Below are 27224 nucleotides of genomic sequence, written 5' to 3'. Positions count from 1 at the left end.
CAGTTTACTTGTTATTTTAATAAAATAAATGAAATGAAATGTTATAATAAAATATCTGAATTGTACAAAGTTACATAGAAACTTATTTATATATAGTTTAAGTCCTAAACAAAGAAGAAAGAAACATAGGCCTAAACAAAATTAACTCTTAGAACATAGTGTTTGCTTTTGACCATTTTCATTTAGCCGTTCCTACCATTTTTTGAATTAATTGAAACAAAATCAAACGCGTTTGCGGAGAATTCAATGTTAAATGTATTATTTTGGTCATCATAACCCTGTGTAAACATTATAAGAAGTAATAAATGTAGGACACACCTAAAAAAGAGAAAAAAAAACTACACATTAATGCTTTGGTATAATAATATGTATAAATTTTACCGTTTAAACATTAATATTTATATATAAACACGATGCCTAAAATTACACACGGAATATTAGTAAGTCACAGTTAGATTGACCTTGCAACAGAAGACGGGTCGGGCGAATAGACAGTTAAGATGTCAAGTTGAGTGTAATGTTAAACCATGGAGAATTAAACCATGGTTCAAATTCATTCATCCATGATTTTATTTTTTCCTCCATGATATAAGAAACTTATAATCATAGAAGATTATTTATTTATTTCATTTCAACAAACAAACATGTAAACAAAATAAATAATTGTGACAACAATCACCTAATAAAAAAAAAGAAAAATGTTCGTTAACATTTGGTAGAAATAACAATACGGACGATTGATTATTTAGGCCTAAAACATACAAGTACAAAACATTTTACTAGATATATTGGATAGACACACCACTTGAAATGCGCGGGTGAATACATTCATACAGTATACTTAGTTTTAATCATTTTCGACAGATAAACATCTTAGATAAAAGAATATTTAAGCAAACGAATAGTAAAATTATAAATAAAGAAAGGTAAATCTACAGTAGGATGAAATAAAACTTGACTGCAATTGTTTTCGTTGGTTTAAGGACACATCTTTTGGCATTTCTCTGCTAATCTCAAATCAAGAGTGTTAAGTTTTCTACAATTAAGATAAATTCTTTAAAATAAACGTACATTTGTACTTGCTATATCTTTGGTTCTAGATTAATAGTTCCCATTGTAACAACACCAAATCCAGATGAAACGATAAGGAGAGTTAAGAAAACAAACGAGTTGGTATTCACTATTAAATTATTCACGGATCAGTTGCCTGAACTAATCTTCTCCAAGAATTTCATTTAAAGAAAACTATTGGTAATATTTACATTATATTGAAATTAAGCGCAGAATTCAACACAATACAAAAATCGTTGATGGATAAAATTACATCTCTATAAAATTTTATTCTATAAAGATATATCAAAGATTATTTATCAGATATTATATTCGTGATAGATTGATAAGACCGACTATTACCATGTACTTTGACATTCTATTCGTTTGTATACCATCGTCTTACACATTTTGCACCACACACCTTTGATTACTAGAGTTTGTTTCGTTCAAAGTCAGTTAAAATACTGTATAATGAAAACCGTTATTCACATAGACATGTATTACACTACTGCTATCGCTTTTAAAACAACAGAACATTCAAATATTTCTTTAAAAAAATAAGCATTTCAGACACACAATAGAATAATATATTTTATTTGGTATTTATATTCATTCATTCATTCGTTTTTATTTCACAATGAAAAAAAAACTTGTTATTTAGTTATTTAGTTTAGTTTTATTACAGATTAATTCAAAGTATAAACAATATAAAACACAAACACCGACATAGGTATACAGTAATCTTGTCAATATCATTAAATGGTTAAAATCTGATAGGCCTACATCACAATCAAAAGGAGATGCAGATAAATACAAATGTTAAAAAACTTTTAAAAAAGGGAGTAAAATCTTGAGAGAAATAAATTTTATTAAATAGGCTAGCCTCAAAACATGACGATTACATTTTATAACATTAGGGACTACCACACCCATTATGAATGGTAACATTTGGTACGATTGGTTAGATTATATAGCCTAGAATCTCATGCGAGTTTATTCAAAGTTCAACTTTTGTGAAAAATAAAATGTAAACAATAAAAACAAAGAACTAAAGTTACCGACGCTTCTAACAAAAACATTAAATTTCTTTAAGTAATTATTTACGTTGATTTGTAATGTTGTGGTTTTCACAAAAATGGGGGAATTATCGTTAGCATTAAAGTAAATGCCATGTACAAATGCTCGTTACGTATCTCCTCGATCTCTTAAGATGAATTCTCACAACGAAACGATTTTCAGCTTTAGCAGGCCTAAACATTCAAAGGGTAAACCGACCCAAAACACTCTCCAAACGTGTGCGTTAGTGTACAAAATACAGGTATTACCGCGTTTGTCTTAAAGGTTCATAGACCGGCCTGGAAAAGGCGAATTCCAGCGTATAATTTCATAAGTTTATCAAGAAAGGCAGTTATAAAAAATCTGCACATATCGATTTCAACTGTACCTAAATGCATCACATCTTGGACTACACAGATTATGATCAAGACATTAATAGAGTCATCAAACCAGTCAGACACATCTCTGATGTACGACCTAAATAGGCCTAAAGGACTAAAAACAGAATGATAATATTGTTGGTTTTATGATTCTATGCACATTTCGTTATGAATGGTTGTTTTTCTTTTTTGGCACTGTAGATAAGCATACTGTGTGAGAGCGACATCGATAGATGGTTCTATGACCTTCTTGTTGAACCCCAGCGCCATTTTTATCCTTTTATAGTGCCATACTCATCTGATTCACGGGTCAGGACATGGGCTGAATAGCATCAAACGAAATTTACAACTTTAAACGCAAATCTTTGCTCAATAAACTGTTGACAATGCTTGACATATATTGCAGTTTTTTTTTCAAACAAGCACAAAAGTAAATATACCCCTCTTGGATTGTTTTAATAAAACTGCAAGATGTTATCAAAAGATAAATATATTAACATTCTTTCTGCAAATACAAACAGAATGTTCAAAGTTGCTTACCTTTAAAAATTCGAAGTTGGTCTAGGCCTATTATATCTAATATGACATTTATGGATATTCCACATAATAAAAACAGGAGAGGTCGAGTTCGATTCTCGGTCGAGGGGACTTTTATCTTCACTGGTCGGTTTATAGTTTTAGTATATCTTTTCTTTTATATGATCATTGACATAAAGTTGGATTGAATAATGCATACATACTTATAACAAGGGTCAATTTTTAGTTTCAGAATAAATGTTATATAGGTTGCTAATTTAAATTAAAGTTACGAATATGAAGTGTGATATTGTTCCAAATGGCGGGAAAAACAGAATACGTAAGTGTGTTACATTGGGAAACACACGGGATATTCTTTGATTGATTTACACACACATTTTTACATGATATAGTGGAATAGTGAGAATATTATATTCCATGGTGTTACTGAGTAATTTTATTCCCGCATCTTAATCCGTTACCGTATTTCATTTATAAGTACGGTTTGTTATCAGGACCCTGTAAGCTCAGTATGTTAACCAGAATCAATACTGCATACAGTAACATAATATCACTATCTGTAAGTATGTTTATCTTAAGAATAAGACAAACGAAATTCTGGATTCCTATTCTAATAAATTAATCCTGTCAATACAGAAAATTAGAGATCAACAAACGATAACATTTACATTACAATATATAGTTGATAAGATAACGAATGTGTTACCCTTTTATTATATACTGACTCACTCTTGAACATTTGAACTATTCATCCTTCAATTTCATAAACAACTTTTTCTCAGTCGTGCGTGATACGATGCTCTTACTAAAACATAAAATAAAATATCTCTTAAAAACATACGTTGAAATACAAATATTTGTTAAATATGAAAGTTTTCTTCTGTAATATAAATGTTAAGCGGCATCTTCAAAGGGTTTATACCACTTACCTGGCTTTGATAATTGCTACATTTATACACTGTCTAGGTATAATGCAAACACGAACTGTGCAAACATTGGTTGTTTGCTATAGTTTACTATACTGATTCCGTTTACATAGAATACAGACAGTGCGATCGTATACATCAAGTGCATCTATTTTTTATAACTCATTACCTATATAAAACGAGTGTATGCATTCATATGCATATTATTATGTACCGAACTGCATATTTATAACCATCGTACCAGTTCAGGCGTTGCTATTTACCCGGTAAGTTCTACCCGCCATTAAACCAACTTAACCCCAAAAATTAGCTAAGCCTGATAGGCCCAATGCGAGGTATCTTTAGCGAATTGTGACTTGTTTCGCCTTTATATTGATAATAATGTTGTAACTATAACCCGTAGAGAATAAATTCCTAATCAATTCAATCTCCATAGTAAATCAAGAAGATTATTAACTTTAAAACTCAAAACACTTTATTTGTTCTGCATATGAACATGTATATTATTCTATGAAATAAAATAATTCGTGAAAAATTGTTACTATAGGTCTATTTCACACATTTTGTTTGTTTCATTCATAATGTTACTTACTTACTATAGAAACGGCGACATTACAGTATATTCATAGGCCAATTAAACTTTTAAAATACCACTTTATTGTTTCACTGCCCTCTATTATTTACAGGCGCTTGTAGTTAATTATTTTCATCGTAAATTTTGTTAAATAAAAAAAGTAGATAGTCTTATTTTATATTTGAATGTTCATTATTTAGTCACTATTATAACCAATTATTTATTTTTATTTATTTCTTTATTTTTTCCGCGTATACACTAGACCTACTTTGAATGCATCATGATAACTAATTAAGCATCGCCTTATATATAGTACTGTATTGACAATGTATCACAGTATCTAAAGTAACATAAACCATGAGTATAATAGTAACTGACTAAGTTCAACTTGTTTGATTTTTATCATATTGTTACTAAATATTCTGTTGAAAAAATGTGGTACGAAATTGCCGAAAAGCAGAGACAAATCGTTTGGAAATGTATGGCGGGAGAAATGTTGTATACGTAGGAGACAAGAAATTGGAGATTCCCGCAGTCTACTATCTCTGAACATTATAGTACCGTATGTGAGTATCGGGTGAAGCGACGCACATGTGACAAACTGATATATCAGGCCTACAACATTATATTAATTTTGATGAAGTTTTGTTCTTTACTGAGAGATGATTGGAATACTAAAATTGTGCTCGTTGTATCGGGAGTATATTAATAAAGTAATCACACTTAAATTCTGCAAAATAAAAATCTTCTTCACAAATAATACATGTCAGATTATAAGTGTATTTTACACTACAAGATTTATATCCGTTATTACATAAGTGACCGAAGCAAGGATATAGTTGACACACCATCACACTTATTTACTCAAACTAATAAAAGCAGATATAACGGTATATTTTGGAAAGGATATTAATGGAATAAATACTACTTTTTATAACCAAAACTGACAAGTTGTAAGATCTACGCTTGTACAAGAAATCTACAAATGTACTCTTACTTATACTAATGGTGATAATATACCGAGATGGCGGTGTTTTCATTATCGTACTGCCGTCTGCATTTAGCACGTTTTTACTCGGACACTCGTCACCCATTCTAATTCACATAAATTCATTAGTATTAACAGCAATGCGAAACCTTAATGTTTAAAAAGACAAAACATGATAATAAATGCCTTAATCATGTAGACATATCGTTTTTACACTTGGTAATTAATGTAATGTTTCTGGTGTCATTTGTTTGCAAATAAAGGATTGAGACTAAATCTGTATTAGTTTGTTGTATTACGATTTACTGAAATGGTTCTTAATCAACATCTTTATGAAAGCGATTGCTCCAGTCATGTTCACACTGCAAACAACAACTACAGTATAGTATAAATGCATAGCTGATCGTACAACAAAACACTCACGAACCAATTTGAGAATGTGAAAGGCCTATTTTTATTTTGAAATTATGGTTTCTCATTAAAAAGGTTTATTTAGGGAAGAAACCTTACAGTATTGTAATTGTTTACTTATTTTTTATTTATAGTACGCCATCATATCACAGTATTAATAGAGGATAAATCCTATTTATAATAACCATAAGTCTGTTTCTAAAAATCACTATACTTTGAAGGTTTAGCATGACAAGTACAAATTTGACCTAATCTCGGTAATTGTGAGGTAGTGTAGCATATAATTATGAATTAGAATAAAATAAATTGATATGGGTATGGGTATCTTGAACATTGACAGTTATGCATGATCATCTTCAGTTTACAGGTCGTTGTGTGAGGAGAGGGGGTGGGGAGGTAAATGACACCACCGCGACACATTTCGCAGAAAAGTACCATATATAAGTGACAAATATAATTCAGATCCTTGAATCAATACGAATATTATATATAACTAAATTTAAAATGTACCGTATATTATGGTACCTTTTCAGTCGTACGTATGAGAATACTAATGTATTATTTAAGTGCGTGCCTTTATAAGCATTATATGGCTACATATTCCTAGTGTATTAAGGCCTTACAAACACAGCAACGTTTAGGTATTGACCACATTAGTAAAGTTTATATCATTACATCCATTGATGATATTATTACCAAGGTACAAGCATCATATCATATTTTTAGATTTAAGTATGCCCAATAGTTTTACCGTTTACCCGCCGATCCATTGTTACAAAGTATAATATTCTGTCAAAAACAAGTGGCTCGCTCTCAAAATTGCATTGACATAACGTGGGTCTATTTTCTGTTTCAGATTTTCAAATTACAGCCTCGCTGAAGTTTTAAACGATTTTTATTATGTATTTTATACCGAGTAGTTTTCACATGAGTCTGTTTTCTGGAGTAAATTTATAGAAAAACATTATAAAGTTAACTCACAGAAACAAACGCACTATCATAGTGGACGGAAGAGATAGATTACTGTATTATTACTATAAATATTTATAGGCCAACTTATTAGCCGACTTATTACTATTCTACAATTCTACGATTCTATTTAAATCCGATAGCAACAACGACTCAATAAAGACAACAAGTGTGTTTTTTTTTCAATAGAAACTTATATTCTAAGAATGTTTCTCTACATTTTCATTTCTGATACACATACATTTTACATAAACTACATCTATCATTAATACTTGTTTTTTGTCAAAATAATTGCACAAACTTTACAACATTCATAATGGGATGCAACATTATCACTTTAAAAAAAAACAATGCGCATCCACAAAATGACGAACAATATTATCAACTCATCAATCAACATTATACAAAGAAAAAATGTGTTGAACATTATAAACATGTTTATGACAAGTAACAAATATTACAAAAATAATTAATTTAATATTTAATAACAGGCCCAATACAACATTTCAGATACATTTCTGAAGAACAATCTAAACTTCTCGTTCGTTAATAATAAATATATACAGACTTTACATTATGTTGTGTTTCAGTCACTTTCGGGTGAAACAATCTATGAATATTACATTTAACCAGGTTTAGGTCAGGTTAAAACAATCTATATGAATACAACATTTAACCAGGTTTAGGTCATGTTTAAACAATCTATTATGAATATTACATTTAACAAGGTTTAGGTCAGATTTAAATCTCATGAAAGCAAAATCAATTGCAAACAATGTAAATATTTTCTTTTAAATGTAGTCCCCAAAACATGAAAAATAACGATCAGTAAAATCAATTTTGAATAGACCATTTTGTATTTTAATAAAGTTATTAACTTCCGCAGAAAAAAAAACGAACACAAATAATGATTTCACTTAGAAAAAGACAGAATAAAGTTATGTTTACATTTAACCAAACAACAGCAGTTGTCTGATAATTTTCTGTAAATTGTATAGTTTTTATGTAAATATTTTTTCCGCTTCAAATTGGTCAAGTGAATAACTATTATGTAATATTAAAATGGCAAATTCAAAAAAAAAATTGTTTAAAAATTATCTTTTTAGGGGACAATATATCTGTAAGAGATTCCTTTAATTGTTACGTTATAATTTTTTACCACAATTTATTTTATATTGTTATATTTAAACGGTAGGCACAGTTATGAAGCTAACAGTTTCAAGATTAATAAACATGAGTTCTTTCTTTAAATAAATCTTTATAAACAATTATATTTTTATTTTAACATTTACAACATTAACTTAAACAATACACATTTAATTAATTATTATACAATTTTGAAACAACCTCTAAATCTATGCTGGCGTCATTATCACTATAACTGTCATTGCCGATATTAGTGAAAAGTGTCTGGTTTGGTCATTATGAGTGAACTCAATAAGTTTAGTTAGTCACTCTTTTGTAATGAGGAATTTAAACTGAAATTTAGAAAACTTCTTACCTGTGTTGATAAAAATCACACATTGTTATAAGAATTAACTTGTAATTATGTTTCTTTTAACGCTCAAATGATTTAAATCAACATATTGCCAAAAGCGACAGAGAATAATAATACAAATCGGCGTAGACAATCAATGCATCCAGGCCTGCGATTTTACAAGTGTTTATTCTTTTAAAAGAAACTGGCCGATTAATAGTAAAGTTTGATTTTAAAGGTAAGTAAAATTGGTTTCCCTTTTGTCCCCGAAATTGAAGCTAAGCTCCCTCGTGTAATAAGACCTTTGAAAACTATTCCTAAACATTAGTTATATACACACTCGATTTAAATTAACACCAGAACAAGAAAAGGTACTTTTTGTTCAATTATTCTCCTATCTTCAATTTAGTTCTTTTGTTAGAAATGAGTATTGAATTTGGGTCACTTATAATTAAGAACAGTACATATTCGTTCTGGTAGTATATACACATTTGTATAATTGTTAAATCTACGGTGCATTATTGTTATCGATATAATAATATCGTTAAAATAAAATTTTAAAAAAATGTTTAAAACTTGCCTCAATAGTGGCTATCGTCTTACACAGAGAAAAAAGTCCATCCCATGTCAACGAAATGTTGTCAATTGTCATATAATAAGATACAAAGCGTTGCACAGAAGTCTTACACTTGGTCTAGTGTTCAAGTTGTAATGTTTTCTAGGCCGGCTAAAATACATTTATTGGCTTAATTCGCTTTTAAGTCCTTCGGGCCGTTTAGCAGACAGAAAGCCTTAAATTAAAGTCTAGCGATGTGTCAACTAACATCTCCACGTACAAAGCGAGGCAGCGCCGCCTGTACATTGTACACACTGCCTGCATTTCTCCAAATCTGAAGCAAAGTTCACAGGGGCTGTAAAGGCGCTTGCAGCGTGAGGGCTACCTATAGCTCGAAGCGGTGAATGTAAGCTGGAAGGCGGACGAAACGCAAAATTTACACTATTCGTCGATAATGTTGTAGATGATGATGACTGCGAAGTTGATTTTTTCAGTCCAAGTAAATTGTCTATTGAAAAGCCCTGTCGAGAGGCTGAGGTACTATTACTATTTGTTGTCAATGTTGATCCAGGTACTGACTGCAAACCAACTGTACACGGTGCACCAGGCAAGAAACTCATGGTTAACGGCGAAATACCACTTAATGTAGGCGGTAGAGGTAGAGGGACCGGTGGTGGTAGAGGTGAAATATAGTGATACGGCATCATGGGGTGATGTTGTGAAATCCCGTGGTGAATACCTAGGCCTAGGTGATGAGCGTATGGATGGGTCATAAACGGATGATCCCTTAACATAATATCGTGTTGTTGACGTTTGTAACGTTTTCTCCTTCGCAAAAAAGATCCATTGTCAAACATGTCCTCACTAGCTGGATCTAGGGTCCAATAGTTACCCTTTCCAGGATTACCTGGTTCTCTTGGTATCTTCACAAAACAGTCGTTTAAGGATAGATTATGCCGAATACTGTTTTGCCAAACTGGAAATCTTTCTCTGTAGTACGGGAATCTGTTCATAATAAACTCACAAATTCCACTTAAAGTAAGTCGTTTCTGTGGAGACTGTAACACAGCCATGGTAATAAGAGCAATATATGAATAAGGTGGTTTCACCAAGTTCGACTTTTTCTTGTCTCCGGTATTTTGTTCGTCCTTATCTCGTTCTTTAGCAATATCATCATCATCTTTAAAATCTTCTACATCGTTCATTTCTTTATCAAGTTCGTCTTCCTTCATGTCGATTGATTTTTCACAAGTTATGAAATCTTCACTGTCGCTACAATCATCATCCACTGTTATATGGGGTGAATCGATAGAATGATCATTGATAATGTTATCTATTTTTCTCTCCAATGCAAGTCCATCTTGGCTTAGAGTATGGGGCTTAGCCTCCTCATCCATTGCACTCTCGGTTACAATGATAGTCATGTCTGGTAAGTCAGGCGATGCGTTCGGGCTCCTATTTTGTACCTGTGGTAACATCAATTACGGATAGCTGACAAATTGGTCAGTTTCCTCTGAGAGATGGTTTACCGGACGTCCGACAAGCGAAAATTAATCGGTTTCGTTCCAGCCCAGAAGTTATGGAAATAAAAAAATTCAACCCAAGTAGAAGTTACGAACACCCGACAAAATATAATTTCAATCAGATGTCAAGCTAGGTTTTAATTCGTTCATATAAAAATGAAGAAGAAAATCTCGACTGTTTACCACCCACTCTAATCAACGGAGAGAAGTCAACATAAATGCGGCTGTCGCATGCTTGATAACTTCCTATCTTCACTTTATGTGTCAGAGTTAGAACTTGGCTAGAGCACGTGAGCACAGGCTCAGCCATTAGCTGGCCTTTCGTCCGCCTCATTACCATATCAAAAGTACTTCGCCGCCTGGAACGCCCCTTTAGATAATTAGGTGATTTGCTCATCAAACAAAGACTACGTAAACGGTGCTAAGTCCAGGCATGACAACCGCTAAGGTTTTTTTTTAAATTCTAAATCGATACAGGCGGACAATCAAACAGTGCTATTCATTTGATATTCATGAGTTCGTAATAAGATAAAGCATATAGCAGTAAACTGTCCGGTTACTTGTTGACAACAGCGCCACCATGCATAGCAAAAACTTTTTTCGAGACTGAACTTTCAAAATGTATTGGATGAAATAAACAGTTACATTTAACCAGGTTTTTCGATCCAATTTTTGGAGAATTGAAACAAAATTACAATTTTTTTTCATAGAATATATCTTTAAATGCGTCCTTAAAGAAAGACACCATGTAATATATAGTATAATTATGGAATAACATAATGTAATCTCATTGTATCCCCAATCCCCCCCCCCCCCACCCAACAAAAAGCAAGGTGTATTGTGAACTCGCATTTCTCTTCTTTACTTTTAACTGTGATTATTTTTTATGTAAGAGTGTTCATATGGGAGTAGAAAGGATATACTTTTTAATAAGATGTTGATTCAATTTATAATAAAATAAGATTGTTTCGGGGTCAAAAAAAAAAAGATAGAAAATTACTGTGGTAAATCAGGTGTTGGCCTCAATGCATATCATTATATTTGTACTGACACACGATATTGTTGGCGATATATAAGTCCATAATGATATGTTGATTAAATCAGAGAAATATTACAACATTTTTACTAAAATAAGATTATTTTGAGGTCTAAAAAAGACAAATTTAATGTGGTAAATCATGTGTTTAAGGCCAAAATGCATATTATTTAATAGTGCGTACTTGCACGCCATGTGACCCACATTCGTCCAATCAAACACAGGAATTTATTTAGGTGTTATTAAATATATTCTATTTAATAAATAATATTTATATACTAACGATCTACTACTACTCTACTACTATCGATTTCGTGGGGATAAAAAAAAATATCCATTTATTGTAATAAAATGTTGATCTTCAATGAACATGATACGGTTTCAACGAGTAGTTGGATTAACGGGGACTTGGTAAAACACAACCACACAATTAACATTTTACGTCTATTTATAAATTATCTTCTTGATTTCGTCCATTTATGGTAACGTGAAAGATTATGTGTTGTTAATAACACTGTAGTAAGAAAATAAATATTATCGTTCTATATAATGTAGCCTTAATGATATTTGACATTTGTTTATTTGTTTTATTAAGTCAAGATCGCATAAAATCGACAAATTAAAAATAAAAGATTCAAGATTATGTACAGTGTTCGTCCATAAACTGGAAATTTGACTTTCCTTTGGTAATTAACGATTGCTGACGTCTCAGGCTTATAATCTTGACAGAAAGGGTGACCATTATTTTCCCAGTAATATAGGAACATTCCTTAATACAGTATCCCATGTGGTGCTGTTTTCCGTAATACAGTATCCCATGTGGTGCTGTATTCCGTAATACAGTATCCCATGTGGTGCTGTATCATGCATGGTGACGGATTATGTTATGGTCTAATGATACTATAGGCGGAAGAGATTTCCCTATGATAACGGAGAAATCTACTATTAGTACCGAGAATCTGGTGTGTTAAAACAAAACCATAACAAATTATTTTGGTTTAACTTTTGAATAAAGATATTTGGATGCAGTTCCGTATGTGTGATAATTTGATAAACTAGACATTTTTCGGATTGTAGGCCTAAAACTCTGTCTACACTAACAAATTTTATGTGATAAAAAAATGTGTATATAGACATGATGATGTCATATCACTACCATATTGGGGTATATCACTAACATTTTGTCTAGTTTGATAGTGTAGACAGAGCTTTAGTATAGTTTAGCCTAAACACACACAAAATGTTTAGGCGTTCCGCGGCGCTTGATGTCCAGATACGTCAACACATTGCTAGACGAGACGACTGGAGTCTATCAATCCGTTGTAAAATCTTAAACGATATGTCCTATTATTGCCTACAGCCACCAAATCATTATTTCATTTTATAATTAAGTTGTATTACGAAATGCTAACGGCAAAATATTTTTAATTATACATAGGCGTAAGTTTCCGTAAAAAAAAGCAATTATTGAACTGAATATAAACATCAGACATTTTGTTCATATTTGCGTTATGTGTGCAATAATTTAATTTTGGAAAACCGATACAGTCGTTTGATCAACGTGAGCTATTTGGACGAAAGACGTGACGTGGTAATCCAAGTCGTTGCTTCAGTAGATGGCGACAACCAAGACACATCATCTAACAAGTTTACTAAAAGATTCCAACAATATAGACTTCGTCAGATGTTTACCTTTAAAAAAAATTAAAACATTTTACAAAAATATAGTATTTTTAACATTTTAAAAAAACACAGAATAACATTATTAGAAGTAAGATGTTAAATCTGGTTTACGGGCCTTGATCTTATGATCGTATAAATCATCTTACTACAGTAACAATGACAATGATATCTCAAAATAGAAAATTGTGAAAACTATGAATTGCTGGTTCTGTAGGTATTTTGTATAGAATATCAATGTCGGTTCAAACCCGTCAATCTATTTTATGTGCAGATCCTTCATTAAAAAAGAACTGATATTCAGTGGTCCGATGTTAATTCAAATAAAGTACATTAGGCCTATAGGCCAACAACAACATAAAACCATGAAAAAGACCAAACAATACATTAAGTATGCCAAAGCAAACTTATATGATAAAATCATTATTTTAAAAAGTAATGTTAATTGTAATGTTATACCGTAATATATAAATACATAATTATATTATTATAGGCTAATGATCTTTTTTTTTTTTAATGTGTCTAGACAATTTACAAATAAAATTCTATTTTGGGGTATCTATAGCCTTATAGAAAAGGAAAAGGTATAGTAATAAATGATCTTTAATATTGTCCCCCGTCCCCTCCTTTAAAAGAAATATCTAAACATTTTTCTTATTTATCGAATTCCGAAAGATAGATACTTAACCAACGTAACCAATTAATTATTAGAAACAATTATTGATAATAATAGACATTATCATAATTACAGGCGTAAATGGTTTCTTTGATATAAATATATAAGAAGGTATATAAGAAGACATACAATACACCGCACGAAGCCATGTCGAAATGTCAACTTCGTTAGCGGACTCGCGCAATGCAAACGTGTGAAAACTTCTAAATGAAAGAACAATGATTATTAACAAGGAAACGATTTTCTCAGATCACGTTGCCGCTAGGGACGGAAAATACGGTAACTGACAACTTTTTATATCTTCATTACTTTCCCAACAATTCATTAATAACAGTCAATGAATTCAATTTCTTCGCTGTCTTTATTTATAGTGACCAGATCCTCGGACAGGAGGGATATTTCAGTATAAGGCGGGGGAGGGTGTCGTTGATTTCTAGTCTATTAAAGATGTATTGTCCCCTCGAAAAAAATAATTCTTAAAACAAATTTTGTTGAATATTCCATTTTAATGTAACATAATAGTTATCCACTTTGACCAAAAATTGGATCGAAAAAAAAAATGTATTTTAAAGCAAAAATTGTCAAATTGGCTGCCAGCCAATGGATTTTTAGTTGAATTTAACCATTTATTTTGTCATTTTACAAGTGAAAACATTATTTTTTTCGTTTTTTTCTATGGAAGTGATTAACTTTATTAAAACTACAAAATAACATATTCAAAGTCTGATTTAATTAATCTTCATTTTTCCTGTTTTTGGGGGACAATACATCTTTAATTATTATTAATATTATAATTAATTAAGAATTGTTTTGTCATTATTTTGTATATATGCATTGCAGTTTATAATACTGGTGTTATTGTATTTTTGTTTGGAATGAATTCTTATGAAACCTTGGCACATGGGGAATTGTAATTCATTTTCCACTACCAAAAAAACAAAACTATAAAAATAATTTGGAAGTTGGAGATTAAAACAAACAATGAATCCTTTGCATTTGTTGAAAACGTGCATATATTATAATGATATTGACCTTTATCAATTATCAATTTTTCAACTGAGAAAATATTCTTTTCATTCAACAAGTATAGGCCTATGTATTCATACCAGGGAAGAGTGAAATTACACCATGAAGAAATAAGATTCTCCATGCATATACCAAGTGAACATTGGTTAGTTTAAGAGTTGTTGTTGATATTGATGACTTTAAACGGATGTCCTAATAAAGCGTAGGGTTATTTGTCTAATTTAAATAATAACGGATCATATCTCATATAGTCTAATGTTTCTGTATATTTAAGTATTAACAATTAATGTAAACTGAAATATATTAATAGCAATACTGTACAATGTATCATACCTTATAAGGAAATTAAACACCATGATTGGTAAGAAACGCTGGGTGTAATGTTTTCATGTGTAATACGCGCGATATCCATGCGATATCGTTGACATTTTGATATATATATAGCCATGATATAATGTTTACCAAAGCTTCTAAGTAGGTTTGAGTATTAGTATTAACTAGTTCATCAAGTTACTATACGATGCTCTATTGAATAAATGATGGCCTAGCGATCACACACTCATGGCGGATTAAAAGCAATTTAGCCTAACACCTTTACCGTCCATCTTTAATTGAAATCACCCAAATGCACCACTAACATTAGTGCCTCCACTCAGAAGGAAATTAGTTAAAAGCCCAATTGATGCGTAATGAATAGAGAAGTTTGTCTTGTTAAATGTTGGCTATTGTGGTCCTTGGGACTGCTTAACTTTGTACTTTACCGAAGGGAGCGTTTGCATTCATTAATCTGCTAATTCAAATCAAATAAAGACAGATAATACCTCTCAATGGATTCTTTTATATTTCATCTATTTACTCTTCAGGTAACACGTTGCCTAAAAGCAATAACACCCTACAAAGGACCAAGGCTCTGTGCCACAGGTGTCCTGGCTAAGTAGAAGAGTGTTCATTTTCCGCATTATTTCTTTCGCTCAGAATAAATATAGCCTTGTCGTTTAAATACACAAACAGACAGATATTGAAATCAATTATATATTGTAATCATCGTAACACTTTTAATGTGTAAATATACCTAAAATCTATAAGCTTTATATTATAAACTTGAATCACTTGTCAATTAACTCATCACTATGTAGTTGTTTCTAACACCAAAGTGCGATAAAATGTATTACTGTAGGCCTACTATTTTGAAAATCGATGCGTAATTAGTTAAAAATAACAACATTTTCCAAACTATAAGAAAACGATAAATAACTAGAATGACTAAAACAACAAACAATAAAAACACAAACATACTATTATCATTTGTAATGATTATTATTCCATGTTTAACTCTCGTTATTTATTTTTTTAATATAATAATTTCTATACCCAAGACTTTGGTTAGATTAAAATTTATTTTATTTAGTTGTTTATTAGTTATATTTATCATTACTCTGGTTATTAAGTTTTATGATTTTATAAATCATAGACTAAGACTTCGAATAAATTTATTTTGCTCCTCCCCAATGCTCACATTTTAAGTGTCTTAAAATGTGTTGTTAACTGCTTAATGAAAAAGTTATAGTTCAATTGTCAACAGCCATGTGTGTTGGTTTCGTTTATCTTGTTTTTATTTTAATAAGGAACGTTTCGCACCTAAGAAATAACATAATAGCGATAACGCATACAATCCATTAGCGCTGACCACGGATAAGTTTCTTGGACACACACGAAACGGCAGGAAAACTGACCATTAACGCACTGAGCATTGTAATTCAAAACAAAAACCATGTAAGAGATCCCTTCGGGTACACTAACTAAGTTGATACAGCCGACAAAACCAAAAGCCACTAGGTACGCCAACATATTTTCTTTCTCATTTCGAAGCGGTATGTGAAAATTAACATGGGTACGATTACATTGCATCTTACCTACAACTATTCAAGAACAATGTCAGCAGACTTTTCTACAATGATGATTAAGGTCAGCTTTGTATTATTTTGAAAACGTTTAATATCAAAAATAAAAACGGCATTGTGAGACCGCTATAAGTTCACACAAAAACCTTTGCCCGGGGTTACCTCTTCACTATAAGAAAACGAGAAACGAAACGATGCACTATAATTTTACGTGGTGTTAAAAAGGTCGCACTAGTGAGGTTACTAAACATAATACATGCTCACTTTAGCCTCCGGGTTCATCAAAAAATTCGATTGATATTATTACAACTAGGTAATTGATATATTCACCTAGTTTATATATTACATGTGAATAAAAAGAATACTTGCGGTCAATTGCATTTCTCAATATTTGTCTAGCAAGTTGTAGTACAAGAGAGAGCCAAATGGATAGCTATTAGAAATTAACACCTGGAGTAAAAGAGTTAAATGTTGAATACAAGCTGAGGTAATCGACCAAACTCTAGAAAATCGCTCCTAGCAACTACAACTCAAAACAATTCTTTTCGAATGATTTGATAAATAGTATTATGATGAAAGTTTTGAATTGAAGAGTGATCCCCTAATATCAATTCTCCTTGGGGAAATTATCTTAACTTTTTTTGTAAAACGTAAAGCAAATAGTGGCGGTATCGGCCTTAAGTTGCTGCAAAACTAAATCTTAAAAGCAAACGTAATTGTAACTGTTGTATCATTTCATAACCGATTAGGTAAAACTCTTACAATTCTTTGTCAAGAAAATAACTCCAAACAAATTGAGAATGTTGCGGTGAAGAAGAGAAACACTGTTTGACTTTTGAGGGTCCGCAGATGTTCAGTCGAATATAATAAACTGTTTTGTGTTTAAAAAACAGAAAATTTGTTTTTGATTTGAAGATTTTATACAGAATACTTTTTACCATAATTAAACTTTGAACAGAAAATGAATAAATCAAAGATAGGGTTATTACTTCTACAGAAAAAAAAAACGAACAGAAATAATAAATGATTTCAGTTATATAAAAAGACAAAATAGCCTAAACGGTTTCATTTAACAATCCAACTTTTTTTTATTTGTTTGTATCTCCATGTTTTTTTTTTATTGTTATGATAGTTATGCTAAATTTTTAAGGGATTTTGTGTATGATATCATTATACCAAGGAAGAGTGATTTTTTTACTTAGTTTTGAATGGTTAGTGGCTATACACTATTCTTTTCTTCACTATGGGTTCACCAACAAGGGTGGCATTAAGCCTCTTTCAGAGATTTTATTTAGGGTCTATATGAATCTTTTTCGCACAGCAGTTAGAATTAGAGTAACTTTTTGCGATAAAAAATTACGCAACCAATCAGAACTAAGAAAAAATCGTGTCACTTGCATACTGCAGCATCATTCCATGCTTCAATCAAACTGTATTTGCATTTAAAAAGCAAAGAATCATGACATGTTCTGCTTTCTTTTTTATATATTTTTCTTTCGTTTCGCAACATTTATTCAGCAGCCGTGAAAATTGTTAAGAAAGAAGTAAGAAAGTTTATAAATATTTTTTTGTAAAAATCACAAAAAAATTGAAAGTTATGGTTTAGATCGACTGAATTAGAAACAAACCGACGTGAATCAAGCTTATATGCACACAATAATTGTCTATTTCTTAATATTGCTATCTTGCGAATGGTTACCGTATGCATTTAGGAATACTACGCTAATATCGGTTAACATTTCTGTATTTAAATAATCGTTAACTTCTTATTTTCACTTGTTGGCTATATACAATACTCATTATTAATATACAAATGTTCTTCTTTGGAGTCACTCTAAGTAGAGTATGACCTGTCATTTCCAGCCCTTGATGATTACTAATTATTTCACTATTAAAATTACTAATAGTTTTTAATTATTTTTAATAATTTGTATAAAATAGGCCTATATAGTCTATTAAGTATTGTATTAAGTTGATTGTTATTGTTGTAGTGTACACACAGTTGTTGTATAATTAATGTGAGTTAGTTAGTTTCGATGTTTTCTTGCATGGCTGAATAGACCGATCCTTGATTTACACAGTTTGGGGCCGTTTGGACAGGGAAATAAGCCATCTTGTGAATCTCGCTATACAATTCATACGGTACTTATTATTAATACACACATTTATATATCTTTATGTCTAAATGTATCGGCTTTCCTACAACAAATAGTGCAATATTCCTTATATAAGAAATATTCCTGATGCTAAAGAGAGAAAAAAGAGGTAATTACCTAAAGTAACAGACTATTAAATGTACATTCATCAATTATGTAACACAAAACAGTCAATTAAGTTGCAAAGGCAGCTGGCTAATTAAGGTATTGTATTATGTTTTTATTATTCTAAATAGGATTAGTGACTAGATTTATAGGGGTTCCAAATCCGACACCAATCTTTAGTGTAAATAAATCTGATGAGACCATGTTCGATGCGTGCAAATCGGACTTAGCATACATTTCTTTCTATATATTTTTCTATAGGCCTAGGAAAAAACTGCCTCAAATTTACATAAATAAAGTAGTGTAAATGTTCGTTATTGCATTATGAAAAATCCAACACATTTTTAAAGGGCCTGTTTACGACATACGTCCTCCTTTACCGCTGTCGAAAAATAAGTGGAGTTAACCAACATTATTAATCGAAGTGGTTTTGTTTTCAATAACAATATAACTATCCTTTAATGAACTACAAAGGCCCTTTTCAGCAGGCTGTACTTTACTATTGTGGTATTTAAACAAAAATGTTAAACTCGGATGTACCCTTTAATATACTGTGAGGAGAAAGAATCCCTGTCTGCAAGCATTACTCTTCAGCAGAAGGAAAAGTCTAGATATTTGATACCCAAATACCACCAAGGCCCAGTTGCCATTAGTGTTATAGTATCGATATTAAAAAAAGTCTACACAATTTCAATTAGTTACGAAAAACAAGTGAACAAGTTTACATGCACCATGCATTACAATATGTGAAGTGAAGCTTGCCACGAAATAGAATGTTATGATAAATTAAATTTACGCCGCACAATCATGACGCGTTATCATCACATTTAATGACGCGTTACGATGACAGACGTTAAAACACATGGAACTACTCACACGCTTCTGAATTTACAACGCGTCATATACTGATAATTAATGACGCGTTAACAACGAGTAACATATGGGTACATTTGGGTCCAAAGGGCATTGTTATTCTGCAAGATAAACTGAGTGAAATTAGAAAATATTTTTGCGCTGCTCAAATAACAAGAAATGATAATCTTTGTTTAGATTAATTAAAGACGAATCTTCGCCTTAGATGGTCATGCCAATGCTATGAACATAAACACGTTATGATCTAATCTGCAGGTGATTGCATTTCAGAATGATGATGTACAAATAAACCTTTGTTTCTATACACAAATGGAATCAGCTCCCATTTTGTAGTTCATTCGTGAGAACAAAAAGTCAATTTCTTCTTGAATTTGTTGATAACATGATTCTCCCATAATTACCACTATATTAACACGTTGGTAAAACATGCTATACAGTCAACGTATAATCATGTTTGTGTTTCGCATTAGAATATTGATGTTTAAATCAACGACTCAATTAAAATATTAGGCTACCATGTCCTTTGGACAAAACAAACCATTCAATCAACTGAAATCCGTTCAACCTCGGATAATCATTTCGACGTTAAAAGGATATAGATTTAAAAGGTTTCTGGTCAAAGTTTTCAAGCCATCAATAACTATTAACTTTGTCAATGAAAAGAGATAATCCACAAAGTTCGATCAAAAGCTATAATGACAAACCGGTCGCATACGTCACTTAAGTTATATTTGTCAATTGGCGGCGCTATAGTATACCGATATCAATCGTGTTGAGCGAAAAATGTTTTACCACCCAAACAATTTAATTGATTGGATCGATTTTCTCTCTTTCTTTATGTTTCTTCTCCTTTTCTCTGAACCTTTGTTTTTTTAAATATGTATTTATTTTATTATATACTTATTTTGTTAATGTTAATATAATACCTAAATTTACCAGAATAAACATAATGTAACAAGAATCATTAAACAAGGGTTTGCAGCAGTCGGTATATGCAACGTACTCTTCATTATAGGACAAGCCTAACTAGATCTAGAGTTCTAGCAAAACGTTAATCAATAATACTTGCTGTTTTGTATACAGTAGAACTCCTATTAAGAAGACACCCAACGGGACAAAAAAGATTGTCCCCTTAATATGGATGTCCCCTGAGGACAATTCAGGGTATACACTAACCAAAAAAATGTCACGTATTATTCACTTTGACCAAATATTGGAGTGATAAAACTTAAAGGAAAAAATAGTCTCAAAGTCAATTATAAGCGGAATACTTGTAGGCCTCAGTGTTAATTTTTTGCCAAAGTGAACTTTTAAATTAAACTATTAAAAATACAAAATGGCCTATTCTCAAAGTTTGATTTTATCCATCTTTAGTTTCAAGTTTGCAGGGGGACAATAAATCTTTAACAATATGTCATCAACAATTGCTTTACTTACCAATGAAAACTATAGTACATGTCCGTGTGTCGGTACCCCATTCCGTCGTTAATATTCTGTCATACAACTCCTGAACAACTTGCAGGATAACTCTCTTTGGTTCATTTGTCACCGAAACCTCCCCCTGAATCGAAAAAAGTGAACAGGATATAAAATAGTTGTAAGGCTGTGTAACTTCAATTACTGTACCATCTACCTCTATTTGTACAGTGTGTTCATTGTTCATTACGGTATACGGAACCCCAAGTTCAAAAGATTCCAAACTCCATACAGTTATACATATATCTAGTAGACGTGCAATAGTCTGTTACACTCTATCTAGTGGCAGAATCTGGTGAAACTATGTAGCAGAGATTGTTCAAAACAATTTATTGATTTAATAAACCCTTTTTAGTTTGATATATTTGTATTAATATTTTTCAGATTGTAGGACTAACTGTAATAGGTTTTTTTCTTCTGAAACTGAAAAAAAAGAATGAAGAGGCCTACAATAACGTTTCGATTTAGCGAAATGGTTTGCTGATTTACTATTATTATAATATTTAAAGGTGAATTTTTGTTATAGATTGAAATTATACGATCATTACTGTTATTATATCATATGTCGTATAGTCATTCCATTTTCCGTGCAAATAGCAGAGATAGCAAGTCGCAGAGATAACATTGCAGAAATATTTCTATAAATAAAATAGTACTGCACTTCAGATGTCAAAGTAAGGATCTCGTTTTTATATTCGTCATCCTTTCTTAGTATCGTTGTAGTAATTTCAAGAAACGACTAAAGCAATAGACGTGCCAATCTGCTTAAATACAAGAAACATTATTAAAAAAGTATCAACCCCGGGGAGTTTTAGTGATTACATAATTCTCTTCTCTAATAACATGTTTATCCTACACACTGAATTTAAATAGTTTCACAGGGACTTGTCTCAATACTGTACTTTTTACTATGACAAATGTCGCTGTATTTGTTTCCTAAAAGACCAATGATGACTTCTGTCACGGTTCTGAAACGCATGACAAATTCAAAATCATATCAGGTTAAAGGTTCAAAATATTGACTTTAATAGTTAAAATGCATTCTTAATATTTCAGTGATATTTCATTAAAATGATGTCCATATGTAAATCATCGTATTATATGATAGTGATTACGTCTATGGGTTGTAGGCCAACAAAATATTACAAGCCAACTTTAATATAAAGCAACTGCCGTTAAGTGCATCACTTGTATACATAATGTATTCATTATAGTCATCTGAAGTTATTTTCTGCATTCAAAAGTAGACAGAAATTTCGAGATCAACTTCGACTTGAGTTCGAGACTAACAGCACCTTTCAACATAGACCTACATTTTAACAATAACACTTAGTTTATTTAATTTAAGTATAAGTAAACATACGAATAACTATAAACACAGTGGAGGCATTTTATTAATCATTTCTGCCTTAAATACACAGGATTTTTCTTGTTTACTTAGATCAGCATTCAGCACAAACTTAACTTACAAAGTTTACGCTATGCATCATATTCAGACATGAATGCAACATAACCATCTTTTGAAAAATTATCCGCTGGGTAAAGTTAAAGCGAAAGCAACTTATTTAACTCGCAACAAAACGTGCAATTTGTTCAACTATAAAGGAATGATACTGTTCAACGTATAGACGAGGGAGGAAAAAACAGATTACACACCAAACGCTGAAGAGGGGTTCTTCGACTATATGCTTTGTGTGACAAATTGTCACAGCTTCAACCAACACATTAACTTCACAATGATTTGCAAAACATCGAAGTTAAAGTGAATAAGGCGCAATACTCCGCCTACTCCGCCTATAGATTGTATTTTAAATCCATGTATCCTTCAGCTTTCGTTTGTAAACTCCTTTTAGTAAAGTTCTCCAGTCTGTTTGTCTATGACATGACAGTAGAGCCACGACCCATGTCTCTTGGGCATTTTGTTGAGGGGAAAAAAACTGGCACACGCATGTTTTAACCGGCGTATCTACAATTAGATCTATTACTGTGCATAAATATGAAATGACACCTAAATGTGAGATTAGGAGATTACATAAGTCAAGTTCATGCATTCACCGCCGGGTGTATGTTAATGTCATCATTTGAGCAACATTAATAGTATAATCAAAATATGTATTTATGATTGATTTAAGAAATGTTAACTATGCATTCAGTTCCGTGAAGAACAATCTTTGGCAAACTGTTTACAGAAAGACAAAAATAATGTTCTTTCGTTAACATAAGTTGTAACAACATTCCGGAGTTGCTTATGCCTAAAGGTACGGAAATTACAGGGAACTTAATTTGAATATAATATAATTACATCCAACGCAGGATATACTTTACACAGTAGATGGAAGGGAGGTTATGCCATTTTGCTTCTCAACTACGCTTTTACTACTACTTTTTTTTTTCCAAAAATTTTCAAAAATCAATTTAAACGTATGTAATTAATTGTTTAATCATTGAATTTTATTATAGTGGTATGACATTAAATAAACGTCAATGATAATTCCTAATACGTTACGTATATTCATTGACCACTATATGCTCTATTGACCCTACGATATTGACCTAAAACACTACGGTATGACCCTAATATTTTATTGACCCTAATTAAGTTATTGACCTTGTGATTACCATATTGCTTATAAATACATTATTAAAATGTTCATAGTGAAGAGTTGCAACCTTCCCCAGGAGTAAACAGAGAAAGGAGACCAAGAATCGTAATAAAGATCCGTCTTGTAGTTTTGACGTACGGCCTAAAATTAATAAAAATAATAAAAAGTGGTCCAGAATTGGGATCCTGGTCCGGATTGCTTCCAAAATTTAATGAAGTCGTCCGTGACCACATATATACGTGGTAAAGATCTGTCTTTTAGTTTTTATGTTATCTTGCTAACAGACAAACACACACAAATATCTCGGACACAAATAACCTCTTTAGGCGGAGATTATAATACATATACGTTACATTAGTTGCTCATGGCTTTAACGTAGTTTGCTCAAGTGTGTACACTTATTATATACATCCATCTTACATTGTTCTCAGACCAATCAAAATCACAAAACATTGAGATGGACGACTTAATTTAATAATAAACAATGCTAGTCTTAAAACAAGACAATATATATGTTGCAAAATTTAATTCGACTGAGTGATTTCGTTGATCAGTATAATTTCCCAGCATTTTATTTTCAATCGGAAAATATAATTAAAAACGGTCATCCGTTGATAATACAAAAGGTTATGAAGCGTATTAAACGTCAATTACTCGACAATATTTACGAACCTTCAATAACTTTCTTTGAATAGCCACTTATTGCACACATAAGGTTCTATTCACACGTTGAAACATAATTACTTGTTAATAACGCGCTAAGTACATTACAGTATAAATGAAATACGTGTCTGGCCCAACTTTACCGTGTATATTGAATAAATATAGCTTCTGTAGATTATTTACACATGGCCAAAATAATAAAGGCAGATTCAACTTCCAACATCGTGTAAATGCAACTTTAGATCCGTTGTATTGTAACATATTTACTCGTCGCTATTCAAACTCAAAAACTCGTCAAAACATATTTTCATATATTCTGCTAACAATTGTGCTATGCGTTAATTAAATCAATTAGTGTAGCGCGTACAAGCTGTATCCAATCAAGCAAGTGGTATTATGTTACCTATAAGCAAGTCTATGTACCATAACAATTGTTTAGGTTACAATTCATGTTGACATTTTACCTGTGGGGACATGATTATTCATATAATTACAAATATAGATTTTAGATATGACAGGTAGGTAAATAATTACCAAACAGAAGCATGGTGATTATCCATTATATGAAACTTTCTACACTTTTTGTTTATTAATGATAGGCAAGACATATTTGAATTTATTTACACATAATATTGACGCATCATACATGATTGTGCGTTTCATATGCGTCAACTGACGGTTTAAAAAACACTAATATTAACATTATTTTCTTCACATTTTAAAACACAACCAATGTATAAATCTATATTATTAGGTTATGTTTCACAAAAAAAAACACACTTATAATCTCGTAGACTTATAATGAATGGAATGCTCTACCAAATTATTTGAATTACGGTACCGTACTTTTAAGGTCTGAGAAAATAAGAAAGATATGCCCATGCCTCCCATAGGCCTATGTATATAATGTATTTATATAATATTTGATCGCATGGTTTGACAAGTCAAATAATCGATTATAAACCGTTAAAAGGATTTTCATTTCGGAATAATTCAAGATTTTTAAAGAATAGTGAACTCAATAAACAGATAGGGTCTACTGGAAGAAATATTTTATTGAATGCTATTTTAAATATAAAAATCTATATAATTTTTAAACATTACAGTTTGGAAAACGAAAATAAAAACTTCCATATTGAAAGAGTATGAAAACACGAAACATAAACGAGAAATAAGCAAATATGCAAATAAGAAGTTTAACATTCGATAAAGTTCGCACAACTATTTTAAACATTATAATGGGAAGCTGTTCATGTATCTCGCCTCAACATCATTCAAAAACTAGCATGTCGAAAATTCAACGATGTCATTATCAATAAATTAATCATTAAAATGTTATTAATTTAATTATACCGTTACTGTATATCGTGAACCACCTGCATAAAGGCTATGTAGTGTAAAACAGTAAAAAAAAATACCACGTGTCGCTATATTATGACACCATGCTTTCTCAAGGGACGATGCGAACAAAATAAGACCTCTGATAAAGTCGTAGTCATGCCTTCTGCTAAATATATTAATCGACCTCAACTAATTGCTTATTAAAGATTATGATTTTTGTCTTATTAATTAACACTAAGCGAAAGCAACAGTTGTGTTACTGTTAGGACAACAGAAATTCTTAATACAGTTCAGACGCGTCAACATTGTAATAAACGGTAAATTAATTAACCAGAAACGAATAATTTAAAATCTATTCATTACATTAATATCTAACTTTTATTTTAGTTGAAAACTAAATCAAACTAAAAACAATGCCATACAAATGGCTGCAGTCGCGTGCTTAAGTTAGTGTTTACCGACCAACCGACCGACCGACCAGGGAGTTGTAAAATATTATTATTATTACAACTCCCTGGACCGACCGACCAACCAACCGACCGACATCGTGAGCTGTACGTACTAAATATCACAAGCAACAATACAGGTACTAAACAGGTACAATGATGTATAGCCTTATATAGGTCCTACCAAGTAGTTCAGAGCAAAACCCCGATTAGAATTAATATAGTACCCGGAATCTTTTGTCAATCCGTTTATTTATTTATTGTTTTAACTAATTTTATTTTAATATTAATGGTTAAACACAATTTAATTAGGCCTATTGTATACATTAATATTATTTCATGATTGACACTGACGAATAGGTAGTAGCAAACGCACCCAATCAATCTCAACGGAATACTCCTTTCGCGCGCGATTTGAACATCGAATGGAAAAAGTTTTTCGAAGTCTTAAAAATACCCGAGACACGGAAGTATATTCATCCACTGTATACATTTCAGAATTTTATCAAGAATATTATTTATAAAAGCTTTATAGACAGGATCTCGGGTGGATTATATAGCGTGGACTTCTCAGTTATATGATATGATTAAATCATCAATCAATCCATCGTGAAGTAAGGGGCTGGTTTTATCAATTATACGCAACACAAATATTCGTCAAAAAGCTCCAGAAAAGCATGTATGGCTTAATCCGTCTTTCCTATAAAATTATAGACCAAGTCCCACTTGATGCCGGCTAGATTAGTATTAATACCGACTCATTGAAGGGTTAAATAGGTCACGAATCATCAC

General features: G+C 31.5%; 2 protein-coding genes across 4 annotated transcripts in view; both read right to left on the bottom strand.

The window, feature by feature from the left end:
• Positions 1-7146: 7146 nt before the first annotated feature.
• Positions 7147-10675, bottom strand: LOC140052149 (uncharacterized). Its single transcript, XM_072097581.1, has one exon. The coding sequence runs from the start codon at positions 10403-10405 to the stop codon at positions 9191-9193; it is 1215 nt and encodes a 404-aa protein (XP_071953682.1). The 5' UTR covers positions 10406-10675; the 3' UTR covers positions 7147-9190.
• Positions 10676-11628: 953 nt separating this feature from the next.
• The window catches only part of LOC140050999 (zinc-regulated GTPase metalloprotein activator 1-like), a 48923-nt gene continuing 33327 nt past the window's right edge, over positions 11629-27224 (bottom strand). For all 3 annotated transcript variants that reach the window (XM_072096055.1, XM_072096054.1, XM_072096056.1), the window contains 2 exons: positions 21341-21464; positions 11629-13178 (listed from right to left, as the gene is read on the bottom strand). In XM_072096055.1, the coding sequence (XP_071952156.1) occupies positions 13123-13178; positions 21341-21464 (180 nt within the window). In that variant the 3' untranslated portion in view covers positions 11629-13122. The remainder of the gene's footprint in view (positions 13179-21340; positions 21465-27224) is intronic.

The sequence above is a fragment of the Antedon mediterranea genome, chromosome 6 (assembly GCF_964355755.1).
Source record: "Antedon mediterranea chromosome 6, ecAntMedi1.1, whole genome shotgun sequence".
Taxonomy (NCBI): Eukaryota; Metazoa; Echinodermata; class Crinoidea; order Comatulida; family Antedonidae; genus Antedon; species Antedon mediterranea.
Note: the sequence above shows the minus strand (reverse complement) of the source record. Positions and strands in the feature narration are given on the sequence as shown.

Bases quoted from the DNA above. Each gene is read 5' to 3' on its own strand.
- LOC140052149 (XM_072097581.1), bottom strand. From the start codon at position 10,405: ATGTTACCACAGGTACAAAATAGGAGCCCGAACGCATCGCCTGACTTA.